A 26984-nucleotide genomic window follows, 5' to 3' on the forward strand; every position below is an offset into this window, starting at 1 on the left:
AGATTGTATAAGGTATTTTACAATGTTCTGAGGTAGTGTTTTAATGACACTGAATAATCAATATTTTTCATAGGTAATGTAACTAACAAGCCGGGCAATAAAAAAAATGTTTGTACAAAATCTGTATTTTATATAACAGCATATAACCCCCACCCACCCACTCCATTTCCCTTGAAGCTTACACCCCAAAAAGAAAAACTAAACAGTTATAATAACATAATCAGATTAAGCGCTAATTGAGGAGAAAAAGTGAAGCCATACGTCCTTGTAGGAGAAACCAGTGGTTAAGTTGTTAAATACTTCTTGTAAAGTAAAAGGACACAAGTGCAACTAATGTGACATTTATTGTGGCAACGTTTCGCTCTCCAGGAGCTTGATAAAGCTCCTGGAGAGCGAAACGTTGCCACAATGTCACATTAGTTGCACTTGTGTCCTTTTACTTTACATATTGTCGGTAATTCTTCCAACTTTATTACAATAGATACTTCTTGCTGCACTGGAAATAAAAAATTACTATGCCAGACAATATGTTGCTTAATTACTTTATATTAACACAGTTGGTGTATGACAGACGATGAGCAAAGAACTTTGTTGATGGAGACAATATCTAGAAAGATGCTCATAAGAAATGTACAATAGTTAATTGTCTGGCTGAATTTTAAGAGTTTCCAAAATAAAGATAAAACTGTGTATAGATTTATACTACACTCTGTGTAGAGCTTTATCAACTCACAATAAAGCTCTACATGGGAGAGTGGAGGGAAAAGAGAAATATGGACCCAATAAAGCACTACACAGAGCAAAACGTCGTCTCGCTATTGTCGCCACTTTTTTCAAAAATGAAATTACAATTCACATGTATGACTTCAACTTATCTATCCATTAGTGTGTGAAACACACCAGAACATCAATGACTTATACAGCACGAGCGCTACAACAAACTTGTAAAAAAATGAGTCTTTTATTATTTCTGGCACATTTCAACATCTTTATTCAGTTCACATCTTTTCTTCGAACCATGGGTTGATAACTAGTGAAAAAGTTAAAACAAACTTGTGTTAAAATATTTAATATTGTACTCGATCACAAGACTAGTCGAAGCAGTTCGGCTCACTCCTTATGGGGAACATTTCAATGTATAATTAATATTATACCTTAGCTACTGGAATTTATTCTAGTATTTACTTTTTCTCATCACTCTTCTTGTCATCTTTTGAATCATCTTTTTTCTCCTTTTCTCCATCTTTCTTGTCCTTGTCCTTATCCTTGTCCTTGTCCTTATCCTTGTCCTTGTCCTTATCCTTGCCCTCCTTCTTCTCAGCATCAGTGTTGGCCAGCTTATTGTTGATGAGGTTATGAAGGGCAATGACCGAGCGGATGAGAGACGCCAAGTACACCACCAGCATCTGGTCGTTGGTTTTGACGTAGAGTGATTTTACTAGCGCAGGATTGGTCACGTCTGGCAGCAGGTTGAACATGTCCTGTGTGAAGAAATGTTATATTATTTTTTTTTTCAACAAACTGGCTGTATCCCACCAAGGCAGGGTGACCTAAAAACAAAAGCGAATTTTCTTTTTTAAATTTAGTAATTTATACAGGAGAAGGGACTAACAGTCCCTTCTCCTGTATAAATTACTAAATTTATACAGTTTTAGTTGCCTCTTATAACACACATGGCTTACAGAGGAAGAATATAGATAGATATTAAAGCATTCAAAAAAAAAAAAAAACAGACATGCTACGTAAGTGGGGCCCTCCTGTCCAACAGTAGTCGGGAACCTGACATGCTGCATCAGTGGGGCCCTCCTGTACAGCAGTAGTCGGGAACCTGACACGCTGCATAAGTGGGGCTCTCCTGTACAACAGTAGTCGGGAACCTGACATGCTGCATAAGTGGGGCCCTCCTGTACAACAGTAGTCGGGAACCTGACATGCTGCATAAGTGGGGCCCTCCTGTACAGCAGTAGTCGGGAACCTGACACGCTGCATAAGTGGGGCCCTCCTGTACAACAGTATTCGGGAACCTGACACGCTGCGTAAGTGGGGCCCTCCTGTACAACAGTAGTCGGGAACCTGACATGCTGCATGAGTGGGGCCCTCCTGTACAACAGTAGTTGGGAACCTGACACACTGCATAAGTGGGGCCCTCCTGTACAACAGTAGTTGGGAACCTGACACGCTGCATAAGTGGGGCCCTCCTGTACAACAGTAGTCGGGAACCTGACATGCTGCGTAAGTGGGGCCCTTCTGTACAACAGTAGTCGGGAACCTGACATGCTGCGTAAGTGGGGCCCTCCTGTACAACAGTAGTCGGGAACCCTGACATGCTGCATAAGTGGGGCCCTCCTGTACAACAGTAGTCAGAACCTGACATGCTGCATACGTGGGGCCATCCTGTACAACAGTAGTCGGGAACCTGACACGCTGCGTAAGTGGGGCCCTCCTGTACAACAGTAGTCGGGAACCTGACATGCTGCATAAGTGGGGCCCTCCTGTACAACAGTAGTCGGGAACCCTGACACGCTGCATAAGTGGGGCCCTCCTGTACAACAGTAGTTGGGAACCTGACACGCTGCATAAGTGGGGCCCTCCTGTACAACAGTAGTCGGGAACCTGACACGCTGCGTAAGTGGGGCCCTCCTGTACAACAGTAGTCGGGAACCTGACATGCTGCGTAAGTGGGGCCCTCCTGGACAACAGTAGTCGGGAACTAGACATGCTGCGTAAGTGGGGCCCTCCTGTACAACAGTAGTCGGGAACCTGACATGCTGCGTGAGTGGGGCCCTCCTGTACAACAGTAGTCGGGAACCCTGACATGCTGCATAAGTGGGGCCCTCCTGTACAACAGTAGTCGGGAACCTGACATGCTGCATACGTGGGGCCCTCCTGTACAACAATAGTCGGGAACCTGACACGCTGCGTAAGTGGGGCCCTCCTGTACAACAGTAGTCGGGAACCTGACATGCTGCGTAAGTGGGGCCCTCCTGTACAACAGTAGTCGGGAACCCTGACACGCTGCATAAGTGGGGCCCTCCTGTACAACAGTAGTTGGGAACCTGACATGCTGCATACGTGGGGCCCTCCTGTACAACAATAGTCGGGAACCTGACACGCTGCGTAAGTGGGGCCCTCCTGTACAACAGTAGTCGGGAACCTGACATGCTGCGTAAGTGGGGCCCTCCTGTACAACAGTAGTCGGGAACCCTGACACGCTGCATAAGTGGGGCCCTCCTGTACAACAGTAGTTGGGAACCTGACACGCTGCATAAGTGGGGCCCTCCTGTACAACAGTAGTCGGGAATCTGACACGCTGCGTAAGTGGGGCCCTCCTGTACAACAGTAGTAGGGAACCTGACATGCTGCGTAAGTGGGGCCCTCCTGGACAACAGTAGTCGGGAACCAGACATGCTGCGTAAGTGGGGCCCTCCTGTACGACAGTAGTCGGGAACCTGACATGCTGCGTAAGTGGGGCCCTCCTGTACAACAGTAGTCGGGAACCAGACATGCTGCGTAAGTGGGGCCCTCCTGTACAACAGTAGTCGGGAACCTGACATGCTGCGTAAGTGGGGCCCTCCTGGACAACAGTAGTCGGGAACCAGACATGCTGCGTAAGTGGGGCCCTCCTGTACAACAGTAGTCGGGAACCTGACATGCTGCGTAAGTGGGGCCCTCCTGTACAACAGTAGTCGGGAACCTGACATGTTGCGTAAGTGGGGCCCTCCTGTAGGTGCAAATGGAGGCTGGGCATTTATGACAGTGTACCACCTAAGCAGGAAAAACCCAGTAAAGATGGGAAATTCTTCAGGAACCATGAAGAGAAGCCTGAACACTTAAGATGCAAAAGCAGAGGATCACCTTGAAAAACTCTGAGGCAATCTCTATATCCTTAGAGTAGAGCAGGGGTTGCCAACCTCGGGTGAATGCACCTGCAAGGGTGCGAGATGGCATTTCAAGGGGTGCAACAAAGAGTCCTAATTTTTTTTTTTCAACAAGTCGGCCGTCTCCCACTGAGGCAGGGTGACCCAAAAAGAAAGAAAATCCCCAAAAAGAAAATACTTTCATCATCATTCAACACTTTCACCTCACTCACACATAATCACTGTTTTTGCAGAGGTGCTCAGAACACAACAGTTTAGAAGCATATACGTATAAAGATACACAACATATCCCTCCAAACTGCTAATATCCCAAAACCCCTCCTTTAGAGTGCAGGCATTGTACTTCCCATTTCCAGGACTCAAGTCCGGTTATATAAAATAACCGGTTTCCCTGAATGCCTTCACTGAATATTACCCTGCTCACACTCCAACAGCTCGTCAGGTCCCAAATACCATTCGTCTCCATTCACTCCTATCAAACACGCTCATGCACGCCTGCTGGAAGTCCAAGCCCCTCGCCCACAAAACCTCCTTTACCCCTTCCTTCCAACCTTTTCGAGGACAGCCCCTACCCCGCCTTCCTTCTCCTACAGATTTAAATGCTCTCCATGTCATTCTACTTTGATCCATTCTCTCTAAATGACCAAACCACCTCAACAAGCCCTCTTCAGCCCTCTGACTAATACTTTTATTAACTCCACACCTTCTCCTAATTTCCACACTCCGAATTTTCTGCATAATATTTACACCACACATTGCCCTTAGACAGGACATCTCCACTGCCTCTAACCGCCTCCTCGCTGCTGCATTCACAACCCAAGCTTCACACCCATATAAGAGTGTTGGTACTACTATACTTTCATACATTCCCTTCTTTGCCTCCATAGATAACGTTGACTCCACATATACCTCAACGCATCACTCACCTTTTTTCCTTCATCAATTCTATGATTAACCTCATCCTTCATAAATCCATCCGCCGACACGTCAACTCCCAAGTATCTGAAAACATTCACTTCCATACTCCTCCTCCCCAATTTGATATCAAATTTTTCTTTTTCTAAATCATTTGATACCCTCATCACCTTACTCTTTTCTATGTTCACTTTCAACTTTCTACCTTTGCACACACTCCCAAACTCATCCAGTAACCTTTGCAATTTTTCTTTAGAATCTCCCATAAGCACAGTATCATCAGCAAAAAGTAACTGTGTCAATTCCCATTTTATATTTGATTCCCCATAATTTAATATTTCCCATAGAAAATAATGGAAATAAAATTAATCTGTTCCAGAAACCCAAAAATATTCACAAAAAAATACATTTTATAGAGATTAATTATAGTTTTACATACACACAACAAATACATGTATAGTGTTCAATTATGTATTAATAAATTTAAATAAACATATAAAATAACATTTTACTTACCTTTGTTGAAGATTGGTGATGGCATCTGAAAGATAAGGAGGAGGAGAGGGAGTTGGGGTTAGTGTTTGGAAGGAGAATCCCCCTCCATGAGGACTTAAGGTATCAAGGCCCTCTCTGGGGTTACTTCCCTTCTCTGTCTTTTAATGCCACTAGGATCAGCTTGAGAGTCACTGGACCCTTGTCACACAAAATAACTGTCCACAGTCCTCTGTTTCTGGTGCCTCTTTAAGATTTCCCTAAAATGGGACATGGTTCTGTCACTGAACTTGTTGCAAAGATGGCTTGTTTCAGCTTGCTCAGGGTGGTACTTCTCCACAAACATTTGGACATAATTCCACTTCTGTATTATTTCCTTCTTCACGTCTATGGTGTTTCTCACTTTCTTTACCACAGGGGTACCACTAGCAAGTTTCTTTGGGCCCATTGTAGCTTATTTCACAGTCCCACAAGCACTAAACACAATGAAATAATCGTAAGATGTTTGAATGAGAGTACAGGTTAGTGTTCACTCAAGCATCAACAAAACCAGACTGGTTCACAGCGCCTGTGTGGGGACGTGGACAGAGCGGGCTGCCGGACAGGTCTGGTACCCGGCGGTTCGAAAATAGGGGCGAGTTCGATAATAGGGACAAAGTTGGTTCAAAAAAAGGGTTCTATTTTCAAAGAGTTCGATAAGCGATACGTTCGAAATTTGAAGTTCCACTGTATATGAATTTAAGTATAGTACATTTAGATCACCTTCTTTAAAAAATTAAGAGAGCTGCCAATCTTTACCTCATTACTTGATAAGGAAAATTATAGTTTACCTGAAGGTGATAGACTATGGTGTGGTTTACAGGTAACATTCCATCAACAACCTGATGGAGGTAGTTGGCCACTTCACTCAGCTGTTTATGTAGACCACGAAGACCTAGGAGTTGTGTGGTGATGCGCTGGCCCAGGGATCCCACCACTGTGTCCTGCAATAAATAATGGTGTGAAGCATGGGTTGTGAATGTTCAAGCAAAGAGGAAGTGGAGATGTTGTGTCTGAGGGCAATAAGTAGTGTAAATATTATGCACAGAATTTGTAGCTTGGAGATAAGGAGGTAGGGGATTATTAACCCCTTGACTGTCGAAACCCCCAATCCTGAAGTGTCTCCAGGTGTCGCAAAATTTCTCAAGAGAAAAAAAAAAAAAAAAAATATCTTATGAAATGATAGAGAATCATTTCCCGATTGTAATGACACCAAAAGAACAAAATTTGATGGAAAAATGACGGAATTACGCTCTTGCAAGGTTAGCGACCTCGGCAATATTTACAAATCGGTGATTTCGCCCACTTTGAGCCCTATTTTCGGCTAATTCCATTGTTCCAGTCGACCCAACTCATAGCTATTTCTTCAGAACTCCATTTTTTCTATCGACTGAGTACAAGAAACTGCCCATTTACCGATTTCAACTACCCAATAACGTGGTCAGAAATTTGCAATTTGGCCAATTTCATGAAAATTAAAAAATATGACAATTTCAAAATAAGGTCCAGAATGAACAATGCAGACATTCCTGGCTCTAAATTAGCATTTTCTTTGTTTATCAGTCACGTCTTCAGGCTTCTCTGATATTACTCTTGCTTTCTATTTTGAATTTTTATTCAAACAAAAAATAGAAGATTTACTGTTATGCAGACTACTGCAATATTGTAATAATTGCACAAATAATGTCAACCCATTCATGACTGCATATAAGAATGGCTAGTTGGACATTTATTGCACAATGACATTATTTGTTTACTTTTGAACATCGGCAAAAATCAAACATTTCCCCTACTTTGAGCTCCATTTCCAGGTATTTTTTTATAGTAAAACCAATCAAAATCACCTCTATTTCTATAATGTTTTCCATTCTAACAAATGAGACCAAGAAAATGAGAATACAACCATAAATACTATACGAAAATAGACCACAAAGTCGGCATTTTAATTTAAAAAAAAAAAAGGATGTTTTTTTCTCTCATTATGCACTGCGTGCTGCAGGATTTTTTTATATGGTGCACACTGACCACAGGGCCCATTCTCTAACATGTGGGTCTACCAGCTTTCTCCTGCTTGATTTGAAGCTGCTAGAATTTATGAGTATATATACGTCAAACCAGTGGCTCGTAAGATGTATATATACGACCAAAACAGTAAAAGGGCTAAAAGTATTATTCAAAAGACTGATGAAGGGTCGTTGAGGCGGCTTGGACATTTAAAGACAGGATGGAGCAAAACAGGATGACTTGGAGGGTCTATAAATCTGTAGTGGAGGAAAGGTAGGGTAGAGACCATCCTAGAAAAGGTTGGAGGGGAGTAAAGGAGGTTTTGTGTGAGGGGCTTGGACATCCAGCAAGTGTGTGAGCATATTAGAAATGGAGGCAAATAGATTTGGGACACAGACATGAAGTTGGAGTGTAAGCAAAGTAACAGTTTGTGAAGGGATTCAAGGAAACCGGTTAGCTGGACTTGAGTCCTGAAGGTGGGAAGTACAGTGCCTGCACTCTGACGGAAGGGTGGAGGGGTATCTGAAATGTAGTATTGTTGCACCTCTAGCAAGAGCGATGGAGTGAATGATAGTGAAAGAGGTTCTTCTTTTGGGTAACCCTACTTTGGTGGGAGACCGCAGGTGTGTTAAAAAAAAATATTAAAAATAAAAGAAAAATTTATTTGGGAAAGGGAGGATTAAAATTTCTGCAAGCCATACAGTACTACTGGAACAACAAGAACTAGCTGCCCTATGAGTCTGGCCCATGGCCAAGCTCCAGGAGGAGAAAGACTCTTGAAACTCATCAAAGGTATATCAAAGATGTCCTTTCAAGTAATTGTTATGGCAAAAATTAGGATGGGTTGTAGGATTTAAAAAAGAAAAAACTACTACCAATAATCATCCTGCTTACAAACTTTTCCATAATAAAATCACTGCTTAATTTTAAAGAAAATTTTTACAAATACTACGTGGTGCAACAAAGACAGCTGCAAGTGGAAACTCACTGGGTGTTGTGTGTCATCATGCAGCAAGTACTTTACACATTTTTTTTTATTTTTTTATTATCACACTGGCCAATTCCCACCAAGGCAGGGTGGCCCAAAAAAGAAAAACTTTCACCATCATTAACTCCATCACTGTCTTGCCAGAAGGGTGCTTTACACTACAGTTTTTAAACTGCAACATTAATACCTCTCCTTCAGAGTGCAGGCACTGTACTTCCCATCTCCAGGACTCAAGTCCGGCCTGCCGGTTTCCCTGAACCCCTTCATAAATGTTACTTTGCTCACACTCCAACAGCACGTCAAGTATTAAAAACCATTTGTCTCCATTCACTCCTATCAAACACGCTCACGCATGCCTGCTGGAAGTCCAAGCCCCTCGCACACAAAACCTCCTTTACCCCCTCTCCAACCTTTCCTAGGCCGACCCCTACCCCGCCTTCCTTCCACTACAGACTGATACACTCTTGAAGTCATTCTGTTTCGCTCCATTCTCTCTACATGTCCAAACCACCTCAACAACCCTTCCTCAGCCCTCTGGACAACAGTTTTGGTAATCCCGCACCTCCTCCTAACTTCCAAACTACGAATTCTCTGCATTATATTCACACCACACATTGCCCTCAGACATGACATCTCCACTGCCTCCAGCCTTCTCCTCGCTGCAACATTCATCACCCATGCTTCACACCCATATAAGAGCGTTGGTAAAACTATACTCTCATACATTCCCCTCTTTGCCTCCAAGGACAAAGTTCTTTGTCTCCACAGACTCCTAAGTGCACCACTCACTCTTTTCCCCTCATCAATTCTATGATTCACCTCATCTTTCATAGACCCATCCGCTGACACGTCCACTCCCAAATATCTGAATACATTCACCTCCTCCATACTCTCTCCCTCCAATCTGATATTCAATCTTTCATCACCTAATCTTTTTGTTATCCTCATAACCTTACTCTTTCCTGTATTCACCTTTAATTTTCTTCTTTTGCACACCCTACCAAATTCATCCACCAATCTCTGCAACTTCTCTTCAGAATCTCCCAAGAGCACAGTGTCATCAGCAAAGAGCAGCTGTGACAACTCCCACTTTGTGTGTGATTCTTTATCTTTTAACTCCACACCTCTTGCCAAGACCCTCGCATTTACTTCTCTTACAACCCCATCTATAAATATGTTAAACAACCACGGTGACATCACACATCCTTGTCTAAGGCCTACTTTTACTGGGAAATAATTTCCCTCTTTCCTACATACTCTAACTTGAGCCTCACTATCCTCGTAAAAACTCTTCACTGCTTTCAGTAACCTACCTCCTACACCATACACTTGCAACATCTGCCACATTGCCCCCCCTATCCACCCTGTCATATGCCTTTTCCAAATCCATAAATGCCACAAAGACCTCTTTAGCCTTATCCAAATACTGTTCACTTACATGTTTCACTGTAAACACCTGGTCCACACACCCCCTACCTTTCCTAAAGCCTCCTTGTTCATCTGCTATCCTATTCTCAGTCTTACTCTTAATTCTTTCAATAATAACTCTACCATACACTTTACCAGGTATACTCAGCAGACTTATCCCCCTATAATTTTTGCACTCTCTTTTATCCCCTTTGCCTTTATACAAAGGAACTATGCATGCTCTCTGCCAATCCCTAGGTACCTTACCCTCTTCCATACATTTATTAAATAATTGCACCAACCACTCCAAAACTATATCCCCACCTGCTTTTAACATTTCTATCTTTATCCCATCAATCCCGGCTGCCTTACCCCCTTTCATCTTACCTACTGCCTCATGAACTTCCCCCACACTCACAACTGGCTCTTCCTCACTCCTACAAGATGTTATTCCTCCTTGTCCTATACATGAAATCACAGCTTCCCTATCTTCATCAACATTTAACAATTCCTCAAAATATTCCCTCCATCTTCCCAATACCTCTAACTCTCCATTTAATAACTCTCCTCTCCTATTTTTAACTGACAAATCCACATATAACTATACACATATAACTACTAATTTCAGAGGGATGATGTAAGGTCTCTCTTTTTCCCAGATTTTTTTTTTTAACAAGTCGGCCGTCTCCCACCAAGGCAGGGTGACCCAAAAAGAAAGAAAATCCCCAAAAAGAAAAGACTTTCATCATCATTCAACACTTCCACCTCACTCACACATAATCACTGTTTTTGCAGAGGTGCTCAGAATACAACAGTTTAGAAGCATATACGTATAAAGATACACAACATATCCCTCCAAACTGCCAATATCCCAAACCCCTCCTTTGAAGTGCAGGCATTGTACTTCCCATTTCCAGGACCCAAGTCTGGCTATATAAAAATAACTAGTTTCCTGAATCCCTTCGCTAAATATTACCCTGCTCACACTCCAACAGCTTGTCAGGTCCCAAATACGTACCATTCGTCTCCATTCACTCCTATCTAACAAGCTAATGCATGCTTGCTGGAAGTCCAAGCCCCATGCCCACAAAACCTCCTTTACCCCCTCCCTCCAACCTTTTCGAGGACGAACCCTACCCCGCCTTCCTTCTCCTACAGATTTATATGCTCTCCATGTCATTCTACTTTGATCCATTCTCTCTAAATGACCAAACCACCTCAACAACCCCTCTTCAGCCCTCTGACTAATACTTTTATTAACTCCACACCTTCTAATTTCCACACTTCCAACCGTCTCCTCGCTGCAGCACTTACAACCCAAACTTCACACCCATATAAGTGTTGGTACCACTATACACTTTCATACATTCGCTTCTTTACCTCTATAGATGATGTTTTTTGTCTCCACATATACCTCAACGCACTACTCACCTTTTTTCCTTTATCAATTCCATGATTAACCTCATCCTTCGTAACTCCATCTGCTGATACGTCAACTCCCAAATATCTGAAAACATTCACTTCTTCCATACTCCTCCTCCCCAATTTGATATCCAATTTTTCTTTATCTAAATCATTTGATACCCTCATCACCTTACTCTTTTCTAAGTTCACTTTCAACTTTCTACCTTTACACAATCTCCCAAACTCGTCCACTAACCTTTGCAATTTTTCTTTAGAATCTCCCATAAGCACAGTATTATCAGCAAAATGTAACTGTGTCAATTCCCATTTTGTATTTAATTCCCCATAATTTAATCCCACCCCTCTCCCGAACACCCTAGCATTTATTTCTTTTACAACCACATCTATAAATATATTAAACAACCATGGTGACATTACACATCCCTGACTAAGACCTACTTTTACTGGGAAGTAGTCTCCCTCTCTTCTACACACCCTAACCTGAGCCTCACTATCCTCATAAAAACTCTTCACAGCATTTAGTAACTTACCACCTATTCCACATACTTGCAACATCTGCCACATTGCTCCCCTATCCACTCTATCATATGCCTTTTCTAAATCCATAAATGCAATAAAAACTTCCTTACCTTTATCTAAATACTGTTCACATATATGTTTCAATGTAAACACTTGATCTACACAACCCCTACCCACTCTAAAACCTCCTTGCTCATCCGCAATCCTACATTCTGTCTTACCTCTAATTCTTTCAATAATAACCCTACCTTACACTTTTCCTGGTATACTCAGTAAACTTACACCCCTATAATTTTTACCATCTCTTTGTCCCCCTTCCCTTTATATAAAGGAACTATACATGCTCTCTGCCAATCCCTAGGTACCTTCCCTTCTTTCACACATTTATTAAACCAAAATACCAACCACTCCAACACTATATCCCTCCTTTGCTTTTAACATTTCTGTCATGATCCCGTCAGTTCCAGCTGCTTTACCCCTTTCATTCTACGTAATGCCTCACGGACCTCCCCCCCACTCACATCCTGCTCTTCTTCACTTCTAAAAGATGGTATACCTCCCTGGCCAATGCATGAAATTACCGCTTACCTTTCTTCTTTCAATAGAAATTCACAAACACTTACTTTATAAATAAGAACACTATCATGTAGCAGTTATAGTGCATTTAAAACTGTATTGTATCAGACATATTCTTTAGCACACTGGCCATTTCCCACTAAAGCAGTTACTTAAATGAAAAAAATAATATTTATCAAACATACGAGGGTCATTCGGTGCTGCATGACGGAAGAAATAAGAGGCAGAATGTGCAAAAAGCAAGTAAGATGACTCAGAGAAAACACATTCACCCTCACTAGTGTTTCAGCTGACTTCTCAAAAAAGCAACGATGTCAAGGTCTTGTGACAGCACACAGAAATGCAACTTTTACAATAAACTTTCAAAGTAGAGTACTTCTCACCTCCAAAACTTCAGTCCATTTAACAAGCTTATCATATTCCCTGCATTTATTATCATGCTCAAAGTTCAGCAACACAAATCCCAAAGACCATTTACCTCCATTCAATCTAATCTAACAGCTTCACAAATACTTGTTTAATTTTAAAGCCATTTACTCTTTTCACAAAGACATTTTCACTGCCTCTAATCTCTTTATTGTAAAACTTAAAAACCATACTGTGCTATAAAACATTCTCCTTATTAGCATGCATTAACTAGCTTCTTTTTTTCCAAGTATTTTTCAACATCTGCAACTTTGTTTCCCTACTTGTTCACAGAGTTGTCTGCTACAGCCACCTCTAAGCATCTATATACCGTCACTTCATTCTTTTACTTATTCTTATCAACCTATTCTTTTTGTATTAATTGTAAATTTCCCTTTTATAAAGCCTTCTAAACTCGTTTAACCTCCGCACAATCTTGCAGTGATAGCCTTCATTCATATATGATTTACTTTCTAAGACAGCAACTCATGTTCACTCTCTCTCTCTAATACACTAGCAGTGATAATTAATTTTTATTAATTCATACACCTGTTATTTCCTGTGTAAATCTGACAATTTTTCTTCCAGACATTTGATTGCTCCCAAAACTTTATAAATTAATAAATTTCAATACAGCATCTATCAAGCTTAACAACTCTCACAATAATTTCTCCTAATATGTGTTATATTATACTGAATGTGATTATCTTGCCTTATTTAGTTTAACCTTAGGATACAGCAGGGGAGGATCCTCTATGAAACTAATGAAGCTTAACCTTGAGGGCCCCTAATCCTGGAGGGGCCCCAGAGTGACTTCATTCCACATTGCTTAAAAATTCTGGGTCTACTGTATGAGAAAGGATTGCGAAGGGGCCCCCATAAGAGTTAAAGCTTCAGGGCACCAAAAATGTAGGTCCCCCACTGGGATATAGTACTTTGCTCACCTTAATATCTCTAAGCAGATGCTCCACTCCAACTTCTTCAGCTTCCTCCGCACCAATTTCACTTGCCACGTGCTCAAATGTTTTACTTGTAGGTGTACCATCCTGGAAAATGGTACGCTTTATAGACACCACCCACACTACATGACTTGACCATACTACAGAAAATACACATGACAAAATAAGTAATGCAAGACAAAAATCATAGTTTTTTCATATAAGCTTCTCAACAATGATAGTTCATATTTTTGGAATTATGGATTTTCACTTAAGGGACAATTAAAATGCAATCAGACTAACTTTACCAAGTGTACAGTAATTGCATACATCCAAAAATCTACATCTTAGGAAAGGCTTTACTCGAACATATAAAAAAGACATGTGTCGTACTGTATTTGTTACGAAAACCATTCTATTACAGGAAACAGTCGACGGATAAACTAGAAAAATAAAAGAAACAAGGGAGAAATATACTTACATCGTGAACTTCCTCCACACTATAATATGCTTCTGTGGGAAGTCCAATATTTGATGCATGGGCATCAATGATCACTAACACTGAATTACCACAATGTCTCTTGACCAAATCATTGATGGCAATATCATTTTGGCACAGCTTAGGGCCTGTGTGGTACCAGCCGACAATCTTCTCACGAGCATTAACCTTTTGAAATGGAGGGAAAAAAAAATCACAATCTTTCTCAGGTACACATCTCTTACACATAGTCTTCCTGGCAGTGAATGCCATGAGATAAACAATAAATTAGATTTCAAATAAAAAATTCTTTCAGTCTCAGATGCTTTTACATATCACAGATAATTTAGTACTATGAGCTAGTAACTATGTTACATTAAAAGCATTACTTTTAAGGTTCCATAATGCAAGTTTTGTAAACAAAACTGAAAAAGTACATCCAAGACTGGTAATAAAGGCTGAGGTACTGAGACTATTAGGTAAAAGGACATGTAAAAAGTAATGTTGGACACGTGTCCCTCATAGTACACACTATTACATTTTGGATGCATCTTTTCAATCCTGTTTACAATTACACTATGCAGAGAAGCTCCATAAGTGCTGACATGGATACCAAACATTTATCAGACAGTTAAAATCTTGGTATTGCTAAATTAACATAGAAAGTAATGTATAATCTAAAGCCAAATCTTAGAGAAAACAAAATTTCAGTGACCTGCGTCATAAACCCAAATACATTTACACCGTAAAACAGGACTGAACTAGAGTAGTATGAACATTCACTATGACACATGAAAAGGGTGAATTCATTTGTAATACTGTGGTTATTTAATTACAAAGTACAGGAATGCAATAAGTACCAACAAGGGTGGTGCTTTACAGCACGTGCAGTATTAATGGTCCAGTCCCACATCAGGCATGCAGTACTGCACATTATGTTCCAATAGAAACCGACTGATGCAAAGATTTATAATAATTAACACATCAGTCATTTGCCACCAAGGCAGGGTGGCCCAAAAATTAAAAACTTTTATCATCATTCACTCCATCACTGTTTTGCCAGAGGTGTGCTTACATTACAGTTATAAAACTGCAACATTAACACCCCTCTTTCAAAGATTTGTACATTGAATTCCATGTAGCCTAACATTGAGCTCATTGACCCAAGGATAATAATTTTTAAGAATACATTTATATGACTATAATTATACAGTGGAACCTCTACTTACGAGTGCACCCATGTGCGAGTTTTTCCAGATACGAGCAGTTGCTTGGTCGATTTTTTTGCTTCCAGACACGAGCAAAATTTTCAGATGTGAGCAGGCCTCAAGGGAGGTTCCTTGACGTGGGTGAGGGGCTCTTGCTCTTGATCTAGGAAATTGGATCTCATTTGTTTGTTGGACAATCTTATTGAAACTTGGGCAATGTATGATGGAAAGATGCTTCTTAACGTGCACCAAAATTGAAAGAAATTGGACCATAAATAACGGAGTTCACTTCTCAGCCACTAGCTGCCCCTTAATGGTACATTTTTGTATGGTTTTTATGGTTGTATTCTTGTTTTTTTTTTATCTCATTTGATAGAATGCAAGATATATTACAGAAATAGATATGATTTTGATTGAAACTGAGCTCAAAGTAGTAGAAATATTCAATTTTTGCCGATGTTCAAGAGTAAACAATACCTGTCCAAGTGGCCATTCCAAATATGCAGTCATGAATGGGTTGACTTTATTTATACAATTATTACAATAATGCAGTAGTCTGCATAACAGTAAATCTTCTATTTTTGTGTGAATAAAAATTCCAAATGGTAGGCAAGAGTATTATAATAATAATAATAATAATAATAATACGTATAATAATACATAATAATTATACAATAATATACACATAATAATATAATTATAATATGTATGTACTAATAATAATAAATAATACTATAATAATTGTGAGTGAGTTTAAGAACACCACCACAAGATAGCATTAAGTGTATGAAAACAACACTCAGTGTACGTGTGCGTCAACTGGCGGTGGAGATAATTCTGGTGATTTCCTTATGTTTCGTGCAGTTATTTTGCAGAATTTCTTGATTCTAACCATGGGTCCTAAGAAAGCAAGTGCAAAGGACAGTGCTGAGAAGAAAAAGAGGATGATTTCCATGGTATTAAAGCAGGAAATCACTGATAAACACAAACTTAGAGTGTAGCATTAAACAATAGAAAAAGGACGAAACAAAATGAACTCCTGACAGCATACACCGCTGTACCCAGCATCTCTTCTACCTCATCAACCTTCGCCAGCCTCTCTTCTCCATGGTAAATGCTGTACAGTGGAACCTTGACTTACGAGTTTAATCCGTCCCAGGAGCTAGCTCGTAACTCAATTTACTCGTATATCAAATTAATTTTCCTCATTTAAATTAATTGAAAAGCCATTAATTTGTTCCTGGACTCTGGAGAGATGAGAAAAAAATACTTGAATATGACGCTGTTATCAATTGTACGGCTTATTTATCTATCACAATTCATCTAATATGACATAATAAACAATATAATTAACACAGAAACATGATATATACTCTAGAATGAATAAAACAGGCCATAATATGGTGGCAGAGGCAGCGGTAGAAGCGTCTGCCATTTCTGTCCTAATTTGACTATAGTACTATCTTCCCATATTCGTACTAGTGATCTATTGCAGTAGATCACTAGTTTTCTAAGGAAAATGCTGAAACAATGTTTTTATAAATAAGAAATATCATATAAAAACTGTTTATATAAAGTGTATATGTACTTACACACTTAGAGCAAAGATAGTGGGGGAGGTTGAGGATGGGGGAGGTTGAGGTTGGAGGATGTTGAGAGTGGGGGGATACTGAGGGTGAGGGATGTTGAGGGTGGGGGATGTTGAAGGTGGGGGATGTTGAGGGTGGGGGGATGTTGAGGGTGGGGGATGCTGAGGGTGGGGGATGCTGAGGGTGCAGGATGTTGAGGGTGCAGTGTATGAAGTATTGCCTGGTTAAGTCCATGGAAATCGTCTTTTTCTTCTCAGCACTGTTCTTTGCACTTATTTTCTTAGGACCCATGGTTAGAAAAAAGATATTTGGCCAAATGACTGTAAAAAAATGCAAACATGCACGAGAAAACTGCTCCCATAGCGATGTAAACATGTGTACGATGTTTAGGCATCAGTAGTGACATCTAAAGGCAGGATTCTGAATTATTATTACGTACGTATTATGTATTATTATTATTAATTTAGGGAACTGAAGCTCTATCATTATAATAATAATAAAAATATATTATTATTATTATTATTATATTATTATTATCTATTATTATTGTTATTATTAATTTAGGAACTGAAGCTCTATTGTTACTGTAACAATAAATAATATTATTATATTATCATTATTATAATTATACTATCATTATTATTATTATTATTATTAATTTAGGGAACTGGAACACAGATCCAATTCCCTAGATCAAGAGCCCCTCACCAGCATCAAGGAACCTTGATGCTGGTGAGAAGCTCTTGATCTAAGGAATTGGATCTGTGCTCTAGTTACCTAAATTAATAATAATAATAATAATACTAATAATAGTAATAATAATTATTATTATTAAAATGAACACCTCCAACTCAATGCACTGTTTACCTCGCTGTGGGAGCAGTTCTCTCATGCTTTGCTTACATTTTTGACAGTCATTTGGTCAAATTTAATTTTTCTAAGCATGGGTCCTGAGAAAGTAAGTGTAAAGGACAGTGCTGAGAAGAAAAAGAGAAGGATTTCCATGGAATTCAAGCATGAAATCATAGATAAACAAGCGAGGTGTCCAGGTATTGGGTTGGGGGGGGAAGCTGGCTCGTAACTCAGATAAAAAAATCGACCCAGGGACGGCTCATATCTCAAAAAACTTGTATGTTGGGACACTCGTAAGTCAAGCTTCCACTGTATTATTATTATTATTATTATTATTTATTACGTATTATTATTATTATTATTATTGTTTTCCTTATAAAACTATGTAGTGATTAACCCTTAAACTGTCCAAACATAGATCTACGTTCACATGTGTAGTGCTCCAAAAGTAGATCTACGTTTTCTTACACGCTTTCAAATGTAAAAAAAAAAAAATCTACGTTTTTTACATAGTACTTTCAAATGTAGAAAAAACGAAGATCTACGTTTGGACAGTTTAAGGGTTAATAAAGTTTGCCTTACAAACACTCCGTTTTCTGTTATAATAAAAGCATGAGAAGGTATGTAGTTAGGGGCAGGAACTATGGCCGCTGTGCCGCTGCCTCCACTACACACTACTCAAATATGTAATGACACATTTCATTCATTCTAGTGTATATATCACGTTTCTATGTTATTAATATTGTTTATTATGTCATATTAGATGAATTGTGATAGACACAAGCTGTAGAGTTGATATTAGAGAAATATTCAAGTATGTATTTTGTCATGCCTGGAATTTCACTGGGATGGATTAATTCCATTTCAATTAAATTAACCCTTTCAGGGTCGCCAGGCCCTCTCCGAGACTTGTTCTCAGGGTCGCCAAATTTAAAAAAAAAATTATTACAAAAAGATAGAGAATCTTTTCCCGATCATAATGACACCAAAAGTATGAAATTTGATGGAAAACTTACGGAATTATGCTCTCGCGAAGTTAGCAGTCTCGACGATGTTTATACATCGGCGATTTTGCCCACTTTGAGCCCTATTTTCGGCCAATTCCAGTGTACTAGTCGACAAAAATCATAACTATTTTACTAGAACTCCATTTTTTCTATTGAATGAGTACAAGAAACCACCCATTTACCAATTTCAACTATCCAATAAAGTGGTCAGAATTTAGCAATTTTGCCAATTTCACACAAATTTCAAAAGATGACAATTTCCAAATAGGGTCCAGAATAAACAAGAAAGACAATCCTAGCACTAAAATAAAAAGTTCTCTGTTCGTTAGTCACATCCCCAGGCCCCTCTTATATTTCTTTGGCTTTCCACTTTAAATTTTTATTCTTACAAAAAATAGAAGATTTATTGTTATGCAGACTACTGCATTAGTGTAGAAATGGTATAAATAATATCAGCGCACTTGTGAAAGAATATTAGACTCACCAGTTGACGTGTACTGGACACTTGGCATGATTTGTTTACTTTTGAACTTTGGTAAAAACCAAACATTTCCGCTACTTTGAGCTCAATTTCAAGGTACTTTTCATTGTAAAACCAGTCAAAATCATCTCAATTTCTGTAATATGTCTTCCATTCTATAAAATGAGACCAGGAAAACTAGAATACAACAATAAATACCATACGAAAATACAGTGCAAAGTCGCTGTTTTAATCCAAAAACACGGTCAAAGTTTTTTTTTTCTCATTACGCACTGTGTGCTGCAAGATTTTTTTTATACTGCGCACACTGACCACATAGACCCATTCTTTCATATGTAGGCCTACCAGCTTTCTCTCACTAGATGTGAAGAATCTAGAATTTAGGCGTACTAGTACGTCAATAACCCTGGTGCGTAAGCCATACTAGTACGTCCAAAACCCTGAAAAGGTTAAATAAAAAAAAATTGACTCTACAAACGACCAAATCCAGATGCGAGCAAGGTCACGGAACGGATTAAACTCACAAGTAGAGGTTCCAATGTAAATGGAAAAAACTGATTTTAACTGTGAAACAATATTACTAGTGGGACTTCAATACAGTACTTAACCCTTAAGCTCGTAGATCTACGTTGACGTGCGTAGAGCTCCAAACATAGAACTACATTTTTCTCACATAAGAAAGCATGTAAAATCAAACGTAGATCTACGTTTGGAGCGCTACACACGTCAATGTAGATCTACATTTGGGCAGTTTAAGGATTAAAACAGACAACAATGAGGAGCAATATCATGCATTTAAATGAGCAGTGGACATAATGCCTGGGGAATTCTAAAGAAAAAATAAGATCCTTAATAAAATGGTTGATTTGAATAATATAGCGAGTTTAAAAATCTTGTAAATGCTCAAAAATGATCTATAAATGTCTTATTTATATAGCTAAAGAAATTAAAGTAAAATCAGTGTAGCCTGACATACAAATTAAACATCCTATAAAAATAACTTCATGAAGGTGCCAGATCAACCAGGCTGTGACGGATATGTGGGGCAGTGAGCCTCCAGCAGCAACAGCCTGGTTGACCAAGCTAGCACAAGATAAGTCTGGCCCATGGCCGGGAGTGGAAAAACCCTAGAAAATCATTAAAGGTATATCAGAAGTATACAGTACTTTCTTACCTTTTTAAACATATTGTATTTATTCTCCAAGTAGTCATGGTCTAGGAACCAAACTGACTTATCCTTCTCATCTTCATCGAAAGGAACTGAAAATAATAATTTTTTTAATAACAGAAAAAGACACTATCGTGAATGGAACAATACACAAATAACCTGCACATAGGAGAGAGAAGCTACGACAATGTTTCAGTCCAACTTGGACCATTTACAAAGTCACAGTGACTTTGTAAATGGTCCAAGTCGGACTGAAACAGTCGTAGCTCCTCTCTTCTATGTGTGGGTTATTTGTGTAATATTTTTATTTGTAAAATGCTAATACAGTGGTACCCTGAGTTTCATACAGTTCCCAACTCAAACAACTTTGTAAGTGTATTTTTGGGGATCTGAAACAGACAAATCTAATTTACATTACTCCTTATGGGAACAAATTTATTTGGTAACGGCACTCGAACAGCCTTTTGGAAGAAATTATGTACGAAACTTGGGGTACCACTGTAATTTAATGTTTAACATGCATCGCACATAATCCACAACTTATTTCTATTGGAGTCTACGTCCCCCGTTAAGTCACAGGTACCTGGTAAACTTAAATTAAGTCATTTTAACCTTTGATAAGTTAGGTTTCTAACTTTCTGCATGACATGACATTATGTGTCAAGAGTGAGACATCAAGCACGTCCATGATATTATCTCCAGTGTAAAACAAAGATCAAAATAAGGACATAATTTGTAAAGTAAAAGGACACAAGTGCAACTAATGTGACATTTATTGTGGCAACGTTTCGCTCTCCAGGAGCTTTATCAAGCCATTACAAACAATACACGGACACAGAGGGTATATAAAGGCTCAGAGTGAGGTGCAATACTAGTGAGGTACCATTTCGATGTTCACTAGTGGTAGTGGTAGTAGTAGTAGTGGTAGTGACAAAAGTAATACAATATGGTAGAGCAATTAATTCGTACATGAGTAAAAGGATATAAAAGCTATTACTTGGGTAACATAAAAATAGGTTGGACAAATATAGACTGGAAAGAGGCAGCTTGTTTCAGTGTTCACTCCTTGTATGTGCTTGTGTAGTATAACAGGAGAGACTATGTGATGGCAGGGTTTACTGTTTTCAGGAGGATTCTTGCTACTACTACTACTACCACTACCACTAGTGAATGTCGAAATGGTACCTCACTAGTATTGCACCTCACTCTGAGCCTTTATATACCCTCTGTGTCCGTGTATTGTTTGTAATGGCTTGATAAAGCTCCTGGAGAGCAAAACGTTGCCACAATAAATGTCACATTAGTTGCACTTGTGTCCTTTTACTTTACATATTGTCGGTAATTCTACCAACTTTATTACAAGGACATAATTACCAGCATAAGAGTTGGAGACAACAAGGGCATATTAGTGTAAAAAAGGTCAATCAAGGACATAATTATGAGCATAAGTTGGAATCATCAAGGACATATTGGTGTAAAAAAGGTCAATCAAGGACACAGTGTAAAAAAGGCCAATCAAGGACATTACCAGAGTAAAAGTTGGAAAAAATCAAGGCCATATTAGTGTAAGAAAGTCAATCAAGGCCATAATTGCCAGGATAAGAGTTGGAAACATCAAGAACAGTGACATAATTATCAGGACATAATTATCAGCATAAGTTGGAAACATCAAGGACAGTGTAAAAAGGTCAATCAAGGATAAAATTACCAGCATAAGAGTTGGAAACATCAAGGACTCCTATGATTATAAAAGGGTGAATCAATGACATAATTACCAGCATAAGTTGGAAAAATCAAGGACAAAAATAACATAAATTACAAAAAAGGTCAAGGACATAATTACCAGCATAAGTTGGAAACATCAAGGACACCCATGACTATAAAAAAGTTAATCAAGGACACAATTATCAGCATGAGTTGGAAACATCAAGGACGCCCATGACTATAAAAAAGGTCAATCAAGAACATAATTACCAGCATAAGTTGGAAACATCAAGGACGCCCATGACTAAAAAAGGCCAATCAAGGACATAATTACCAGCATAAGAGTTTGAAACATCAAGGACACCCATGACTATAAAAATAATAATCAAGGACACAATTATCAGCATAGAGTTGGAAACATCAAGGACGCCCATGACTATAAAGAAGATCAATCAAGAACATAATTACCAGCATAAGTTAGAAACATCAAGGACACCCATGACTATAAAAAAGGTCAATCAAGGACATAATTACCAGCATAAGTTAGAAACATCAAGGACGCCCATGACTAAAAAAGGTCAATCAAGGACATAATTACCAGCATAAGTTAGAAACATCAAGGACGCCCATGACTATAAAAAATGTCAATCAAGAACATAATTACCAGCATAAGTTAGAAACATCAAGGACGCCCATGACTATAAAAAATGTCAATCAAGGACATAATTACCAGCATAAGTTAGAAACATCAAGGACGCCCATGACTATAAAAAAGGTCAATCGAGGACATAATTACCAGCATAAGAGTTAGAAACATCAAGGACGCCCCTGGACCTCCAAGAGCCCAGTAGGACTCCCACCACACGCTTGGTGCTGCCTATTTTAGACATCCTGGTGAAGTGGTCCACCACACTGAGCAGCACCAGTGGGTGCACCACCACCTTGTTCACCGGCAGAGTCTCCGTGGTGCTCATCTTGGCCTCACACACCTTGGAACAAGAACCTCGTAACTGCTGCTTCACCTTCGGTTTGTTGGGTTTAAAAGGGCTACTAGACGGCTTACAGCGTAGCGAGTCCGGCTTCCCGAATATTTCCTGCTCGAAAATGAGCCCATGAAAGAAAATTGAAGAGGAACTCCTTTGTAAATAAAAACATAGACTAGAAATTCTCAATTAGACCAGATGGACCACCTTGTTAAGCCCCAGTAGAGGCAACAGCCCACTCACCCACCTGCCCAAACACTGCCCGAAATGCCTAGGCATGCTAGTGGCTTTCTTTGTAACTAATATTTTATTATATGTAAACCACACATTGTAATTAATCATTTATAATATGCAAACGCTACATTGTAACATTTACGGAGAAATAAACATTTCAATTTGAATTTCAATTTAGTAACCGGCTTCCCACTAAAACCGTTAAAGAATCTCACACCTTTGTCATTCCTCGCTAGATCCTCGACTTGATTTTTTATATTCATAAAAAAATTTACAAGAAAAAATAATAATAACAACTCATGTAATCGTGAATATTTACAGTGAGCATTAATTGATAAAAAAACGCATATTCTTGCAAATTATGCCCAAAAATGTACTTATTTATTTATATATATTTTTATACGATAAAATTTCAATTAAAACGAAAAATATCAATTATTTAATCATAAATATTTACAATAAGCATTAATTTAAAATCGAAAAATGCACATTGTTGCAAATTAAGCCAAAAAACTGCAAATTCCCGCTATCTGTAAATTATGGGATTATTTATGTATATATATATTATTTCGCAATTATTCTACATATTTATATATAATTCAGAATAATTATTATATTATATATACTGATAATATATTAGAAAATCCATAATAATTCAAAAATTACAAATCGCAGCAATTTAAACCCTTTTTTTGAGCATAATTTGCAACAATTTGTATTTTTTTATTTCAAAACTTTAATAAAACATAATAATATATCTGAATTAAATATGATACATGTATAATAATTGTAATATAATACCTATAAAAAATAATTCTATAATTTATAAATAGAAGCAATTTCCACTTTACTGGAACTTAATTTTGCAAAAATATAATTTTTACAATTTAAAACTTTAGTATTAGTATATACATAATATAATAATATATCTGAATTATATATATATATAAAATGTGTAGAATAATTATGAAATAATATACTGTATATACAAAGAAATAATTCAATAATTTGCAAATAGCAGGAATTTGCACTTTTTGACTTAATTTGTAACAATATGCATTTTTATATTATAAATTAAAACTTATTGTAAATATTTATGATTATATGAGTTGTTATAATGGACATTTTTTTATTTTTTTATATGAAGTCAACGGGTTACCTTGCAAGTTGCAGCAGCCAATAGGAAGAGACTTCACCTGAGAGACGCTCTCTGATTGGCTGTGTCTTAATACTGGTTAGGGCTCTTGATTCAAGGAATTAGAGGTCTCCCCTCCCTCGGATCAAACCTAATTAACTTTTATGCCCATGTTATATACCGCCAGTAAGGATATATAATCTGGAATGCAATAATAACTGGCTTGTAGTGTGGTGGCCAGTCTCGCTCTTCTTGTCTCAAAAATTAAATTATCTCCATATATATATTTTATTAAAAACAAAATTGTTATATATAGGCTGTTAAAATATAATTATACACAACATATTATATAAAATTAATGAAAAACAATTTTCACAACCAACTCGAGTTTCTTACTAAACCTAAAAGCCGATTTTATATATATATATATATATTTGTATTTTGTCAAAACACATTATTTAACAATTATAACTATTTATAGACTTTAAAAATTAATGTGTAAAAACATGATAGAGTTATAAGTGTTCAACTATATATTAAATAATCTCTAACAAATTTTAAATATCCTTCACACTTGTCAAGAAATTAATGTGGAATTTGTACTTTAAATATTATATATATTTTAAATATACTGCTATATACATATATATGGAATTTTTTGGCAAGTATTTTGCATGAAGGAAATATATGTACAGAGAGAATTGTTGGGGGAAAAATGAAAGAAAAAATGCTGCAGAATTTTGTATATAGCGCTGATTTTCAAGATTTTTTTTTGGTGTATATTATAATATAGGTATGTATGTATTTTTTGCAAGTATTTTATTTGATTTAAGGGGGTTATTGGGGTACACATAAGAGAAAACAGGAAAAAATGGTGTAAAATTTTGGACATAATGTAGATTTTTATGTGTATAATAAATGTATCATTATATACGTATGTTTGAAATTTTTGGTAATGATGTTTTTTTATTTAGAAATTGTGGCAAAGGCAGAAATAAGAGAAAACATTAAAAAATGGTGGGAATTTTTGTGCAAAAATTAGATTTTTGAGAATTTTTATGTATATATATTGCAAGTATGTCATTACATATGCATGTATACAATTTTTACGATTATTTTAGAAGATTTAAAATTATTGTAGAGGTGTAAATAAGAAAAAAAATGGGGAAAAATTGTATGTTTTTTTATAATTTTTCATATATATATTTTAATTATAACTAACTAACATTATAACATTATAAACGCATGTATATATATATTAAAATAATTTTATTTGATTTAAAGTGATTTCAGAGATGAAAATAAGCGAAAATAGGGAAAACGTGTGGAAATTTTTGTAGATTTTTGAGAAATTTTTACCTAAACATTGTAATTATAACATTATAAACGCATGTAAGTATTTTAAAAATAATTTTATTTAATTTAAGGTGATTATATAGTAAAAATAAGCGAAAACAGAAAAAAAGGGGAGAATTTTTATAATTTTATATATTTTTGGATATATAATGTAATTATATCATTACAAACGCATGTAAGTATTTTTAAAATTCACTATATATAATTTAACATCATAATAGAGGTAAAAATAATGGAAAATAGGGGAAAAAATATAATTTTGCCAGGATGTATTTTCATAGTTGTGTTTACGAGAGTCAGATGATCAGTGATGGCCAGTGACCGTCCTGTTGCTGCTGGATAATCAATAATGACTAGTGTTGTTATGTGAGGTGTGTGTGAGTGCTGGTGGCATCACACATGTTATGTACAGACTAGGGAGAGTGTGTGTGTTACTGGTCTGGGACCAGTGTGTTGGCTGGAGCAAGAGGGGAGGGAAAATTATCTCCTCTTGGACTGTTTTCCTGTTACTGTTACCGTTCCTCACTGGTGTTGTCCTGTTTTGTTTTAGAGACCAGGGGGAGAGTGTGACACTGGTCTGGGACCAGTCTAGTAGCTAGAGCAAGAGGGGAGGGAAAATTATCCCCTCTTGGACTTTTCATGTTGCTGCTACCGTTCCTCCCTCTGTTGTTTTCCTGTTTTGTTTTAGAGACCAGAGAGACTGTGTGATACTGGTCTGGGACCAGTCTACTGGCTGTGTCACGGGGAAGGAAAATTATCAGCTCTTGGACAGTTTAAATACTGCTACCATCCTTCCCTCCCTCAGGACAGTTTTCTGCTTCTACCTTCCTTCCCTCCCTCAGAGGACAGTTTTCCTGCTGCTACCATCCTTCCCTCCCTCAGAGGACAGTTTTCCTGCTGCTACCATCCTTCGCTCCCTCAGAGGACAGTTTTCCTGCTGCTACCATCCTTCCCTCCCTCAGAGGACAGTTTTCCTGCTGCTACCATCCTTCCCTCCCTCAGAGGACAGTTTTCCTGCTGCTACCATCCTTCCCTCCCTCAGAGGACAGTTTTCCTGCTGCTACCATCCTTCCCTCCCTCAGAGGACAGTTTTCCTGCTGCTACCATCCTTCCCTCCCTCAGGACAGTTTTCTGCTTCTACCTTCCTTCCCTCCCTCAGAGGACAGCTACCATCCTTCCCTCCCTCAGAGGACAGTTTTCTGC

General features: G+C 38.1%; 2 protein-coding genes across 9 annotated transcripts in view; one reads left to right on the top strand and one right to left on the bottom strand.

Moving 5' to 3' along the window:
- Positions 1–1053: 1053 nt before the first annotated feature.
- On the bottom strand, positions 1054–23136 carry Rpn8 (regulatory particle non-ATPase 8). 2 transcript variants are annotated; one of them, XM_053774648.2, is made up of 6 exons: positions 22870–23136; positions 20376–20461; positions 14068–14253; positions 13593–13694; positions 6116–6268; positions 1054–1481 (listed from the first exon to the last, which is right to left on the bottom strand). In XM_053774648.2, exons 1-6 carry the CDS (start codon positions 23045–23047, stop codon positions 1182–1184), a joined length of 1005 nt encoding a protein of 334 aa, XP_053630623.1. In that variant the 5' UTR covers positions 23048–23136; the 3' UTR covers positions 1054–1181. The 2 variants fall into 2 exon arrangements, with proteins under 2 accessions (XP_053630623.1, XP_053630624.1); XM_053774649.2 differs by lacking the exon at positions 22870–23136 and adding an exon at positions 21744–21752.
- Positions 23137–26058: 2922 nt separating this feature from the next.
- Rbcn-3B (WD repeat-containing protein Rbcn-3B) overlaps positions 26059–26984 on the top strand; it is a 210905-nt gene continuing 209979 nt past the window's right edge. For 6 of the 7 annotated variants that reach the window (XR_011393733.1, XM_070098348.1, XM_070098351.1 and 3 more), the window contains exon 1: positions 26059–26152. The gene's annotated coding sequence lies outside the window, so the exon portion shown is untranslated. Of the gene's footprint in view, positions 26159–26984 lie in introns of all 7 variants that reach the window. The other variant, XM_070098349.1, reaches the window with a different exon arrangement.

This window comes from Cherax quadricarinatus, chromosome 62 (assembly GCF_038502225.1).
Source record: "Cherax quadricarinatus isolate ZL_2023a chromosome 62, ASM3850222v1, whole genome shotgun sequence".
NCBI lineage: Eukaryota > Metazoa > Arthropoda > Malacostraca > Decapoda > Parastacidae > Cherax > Cherax quadricarinatus.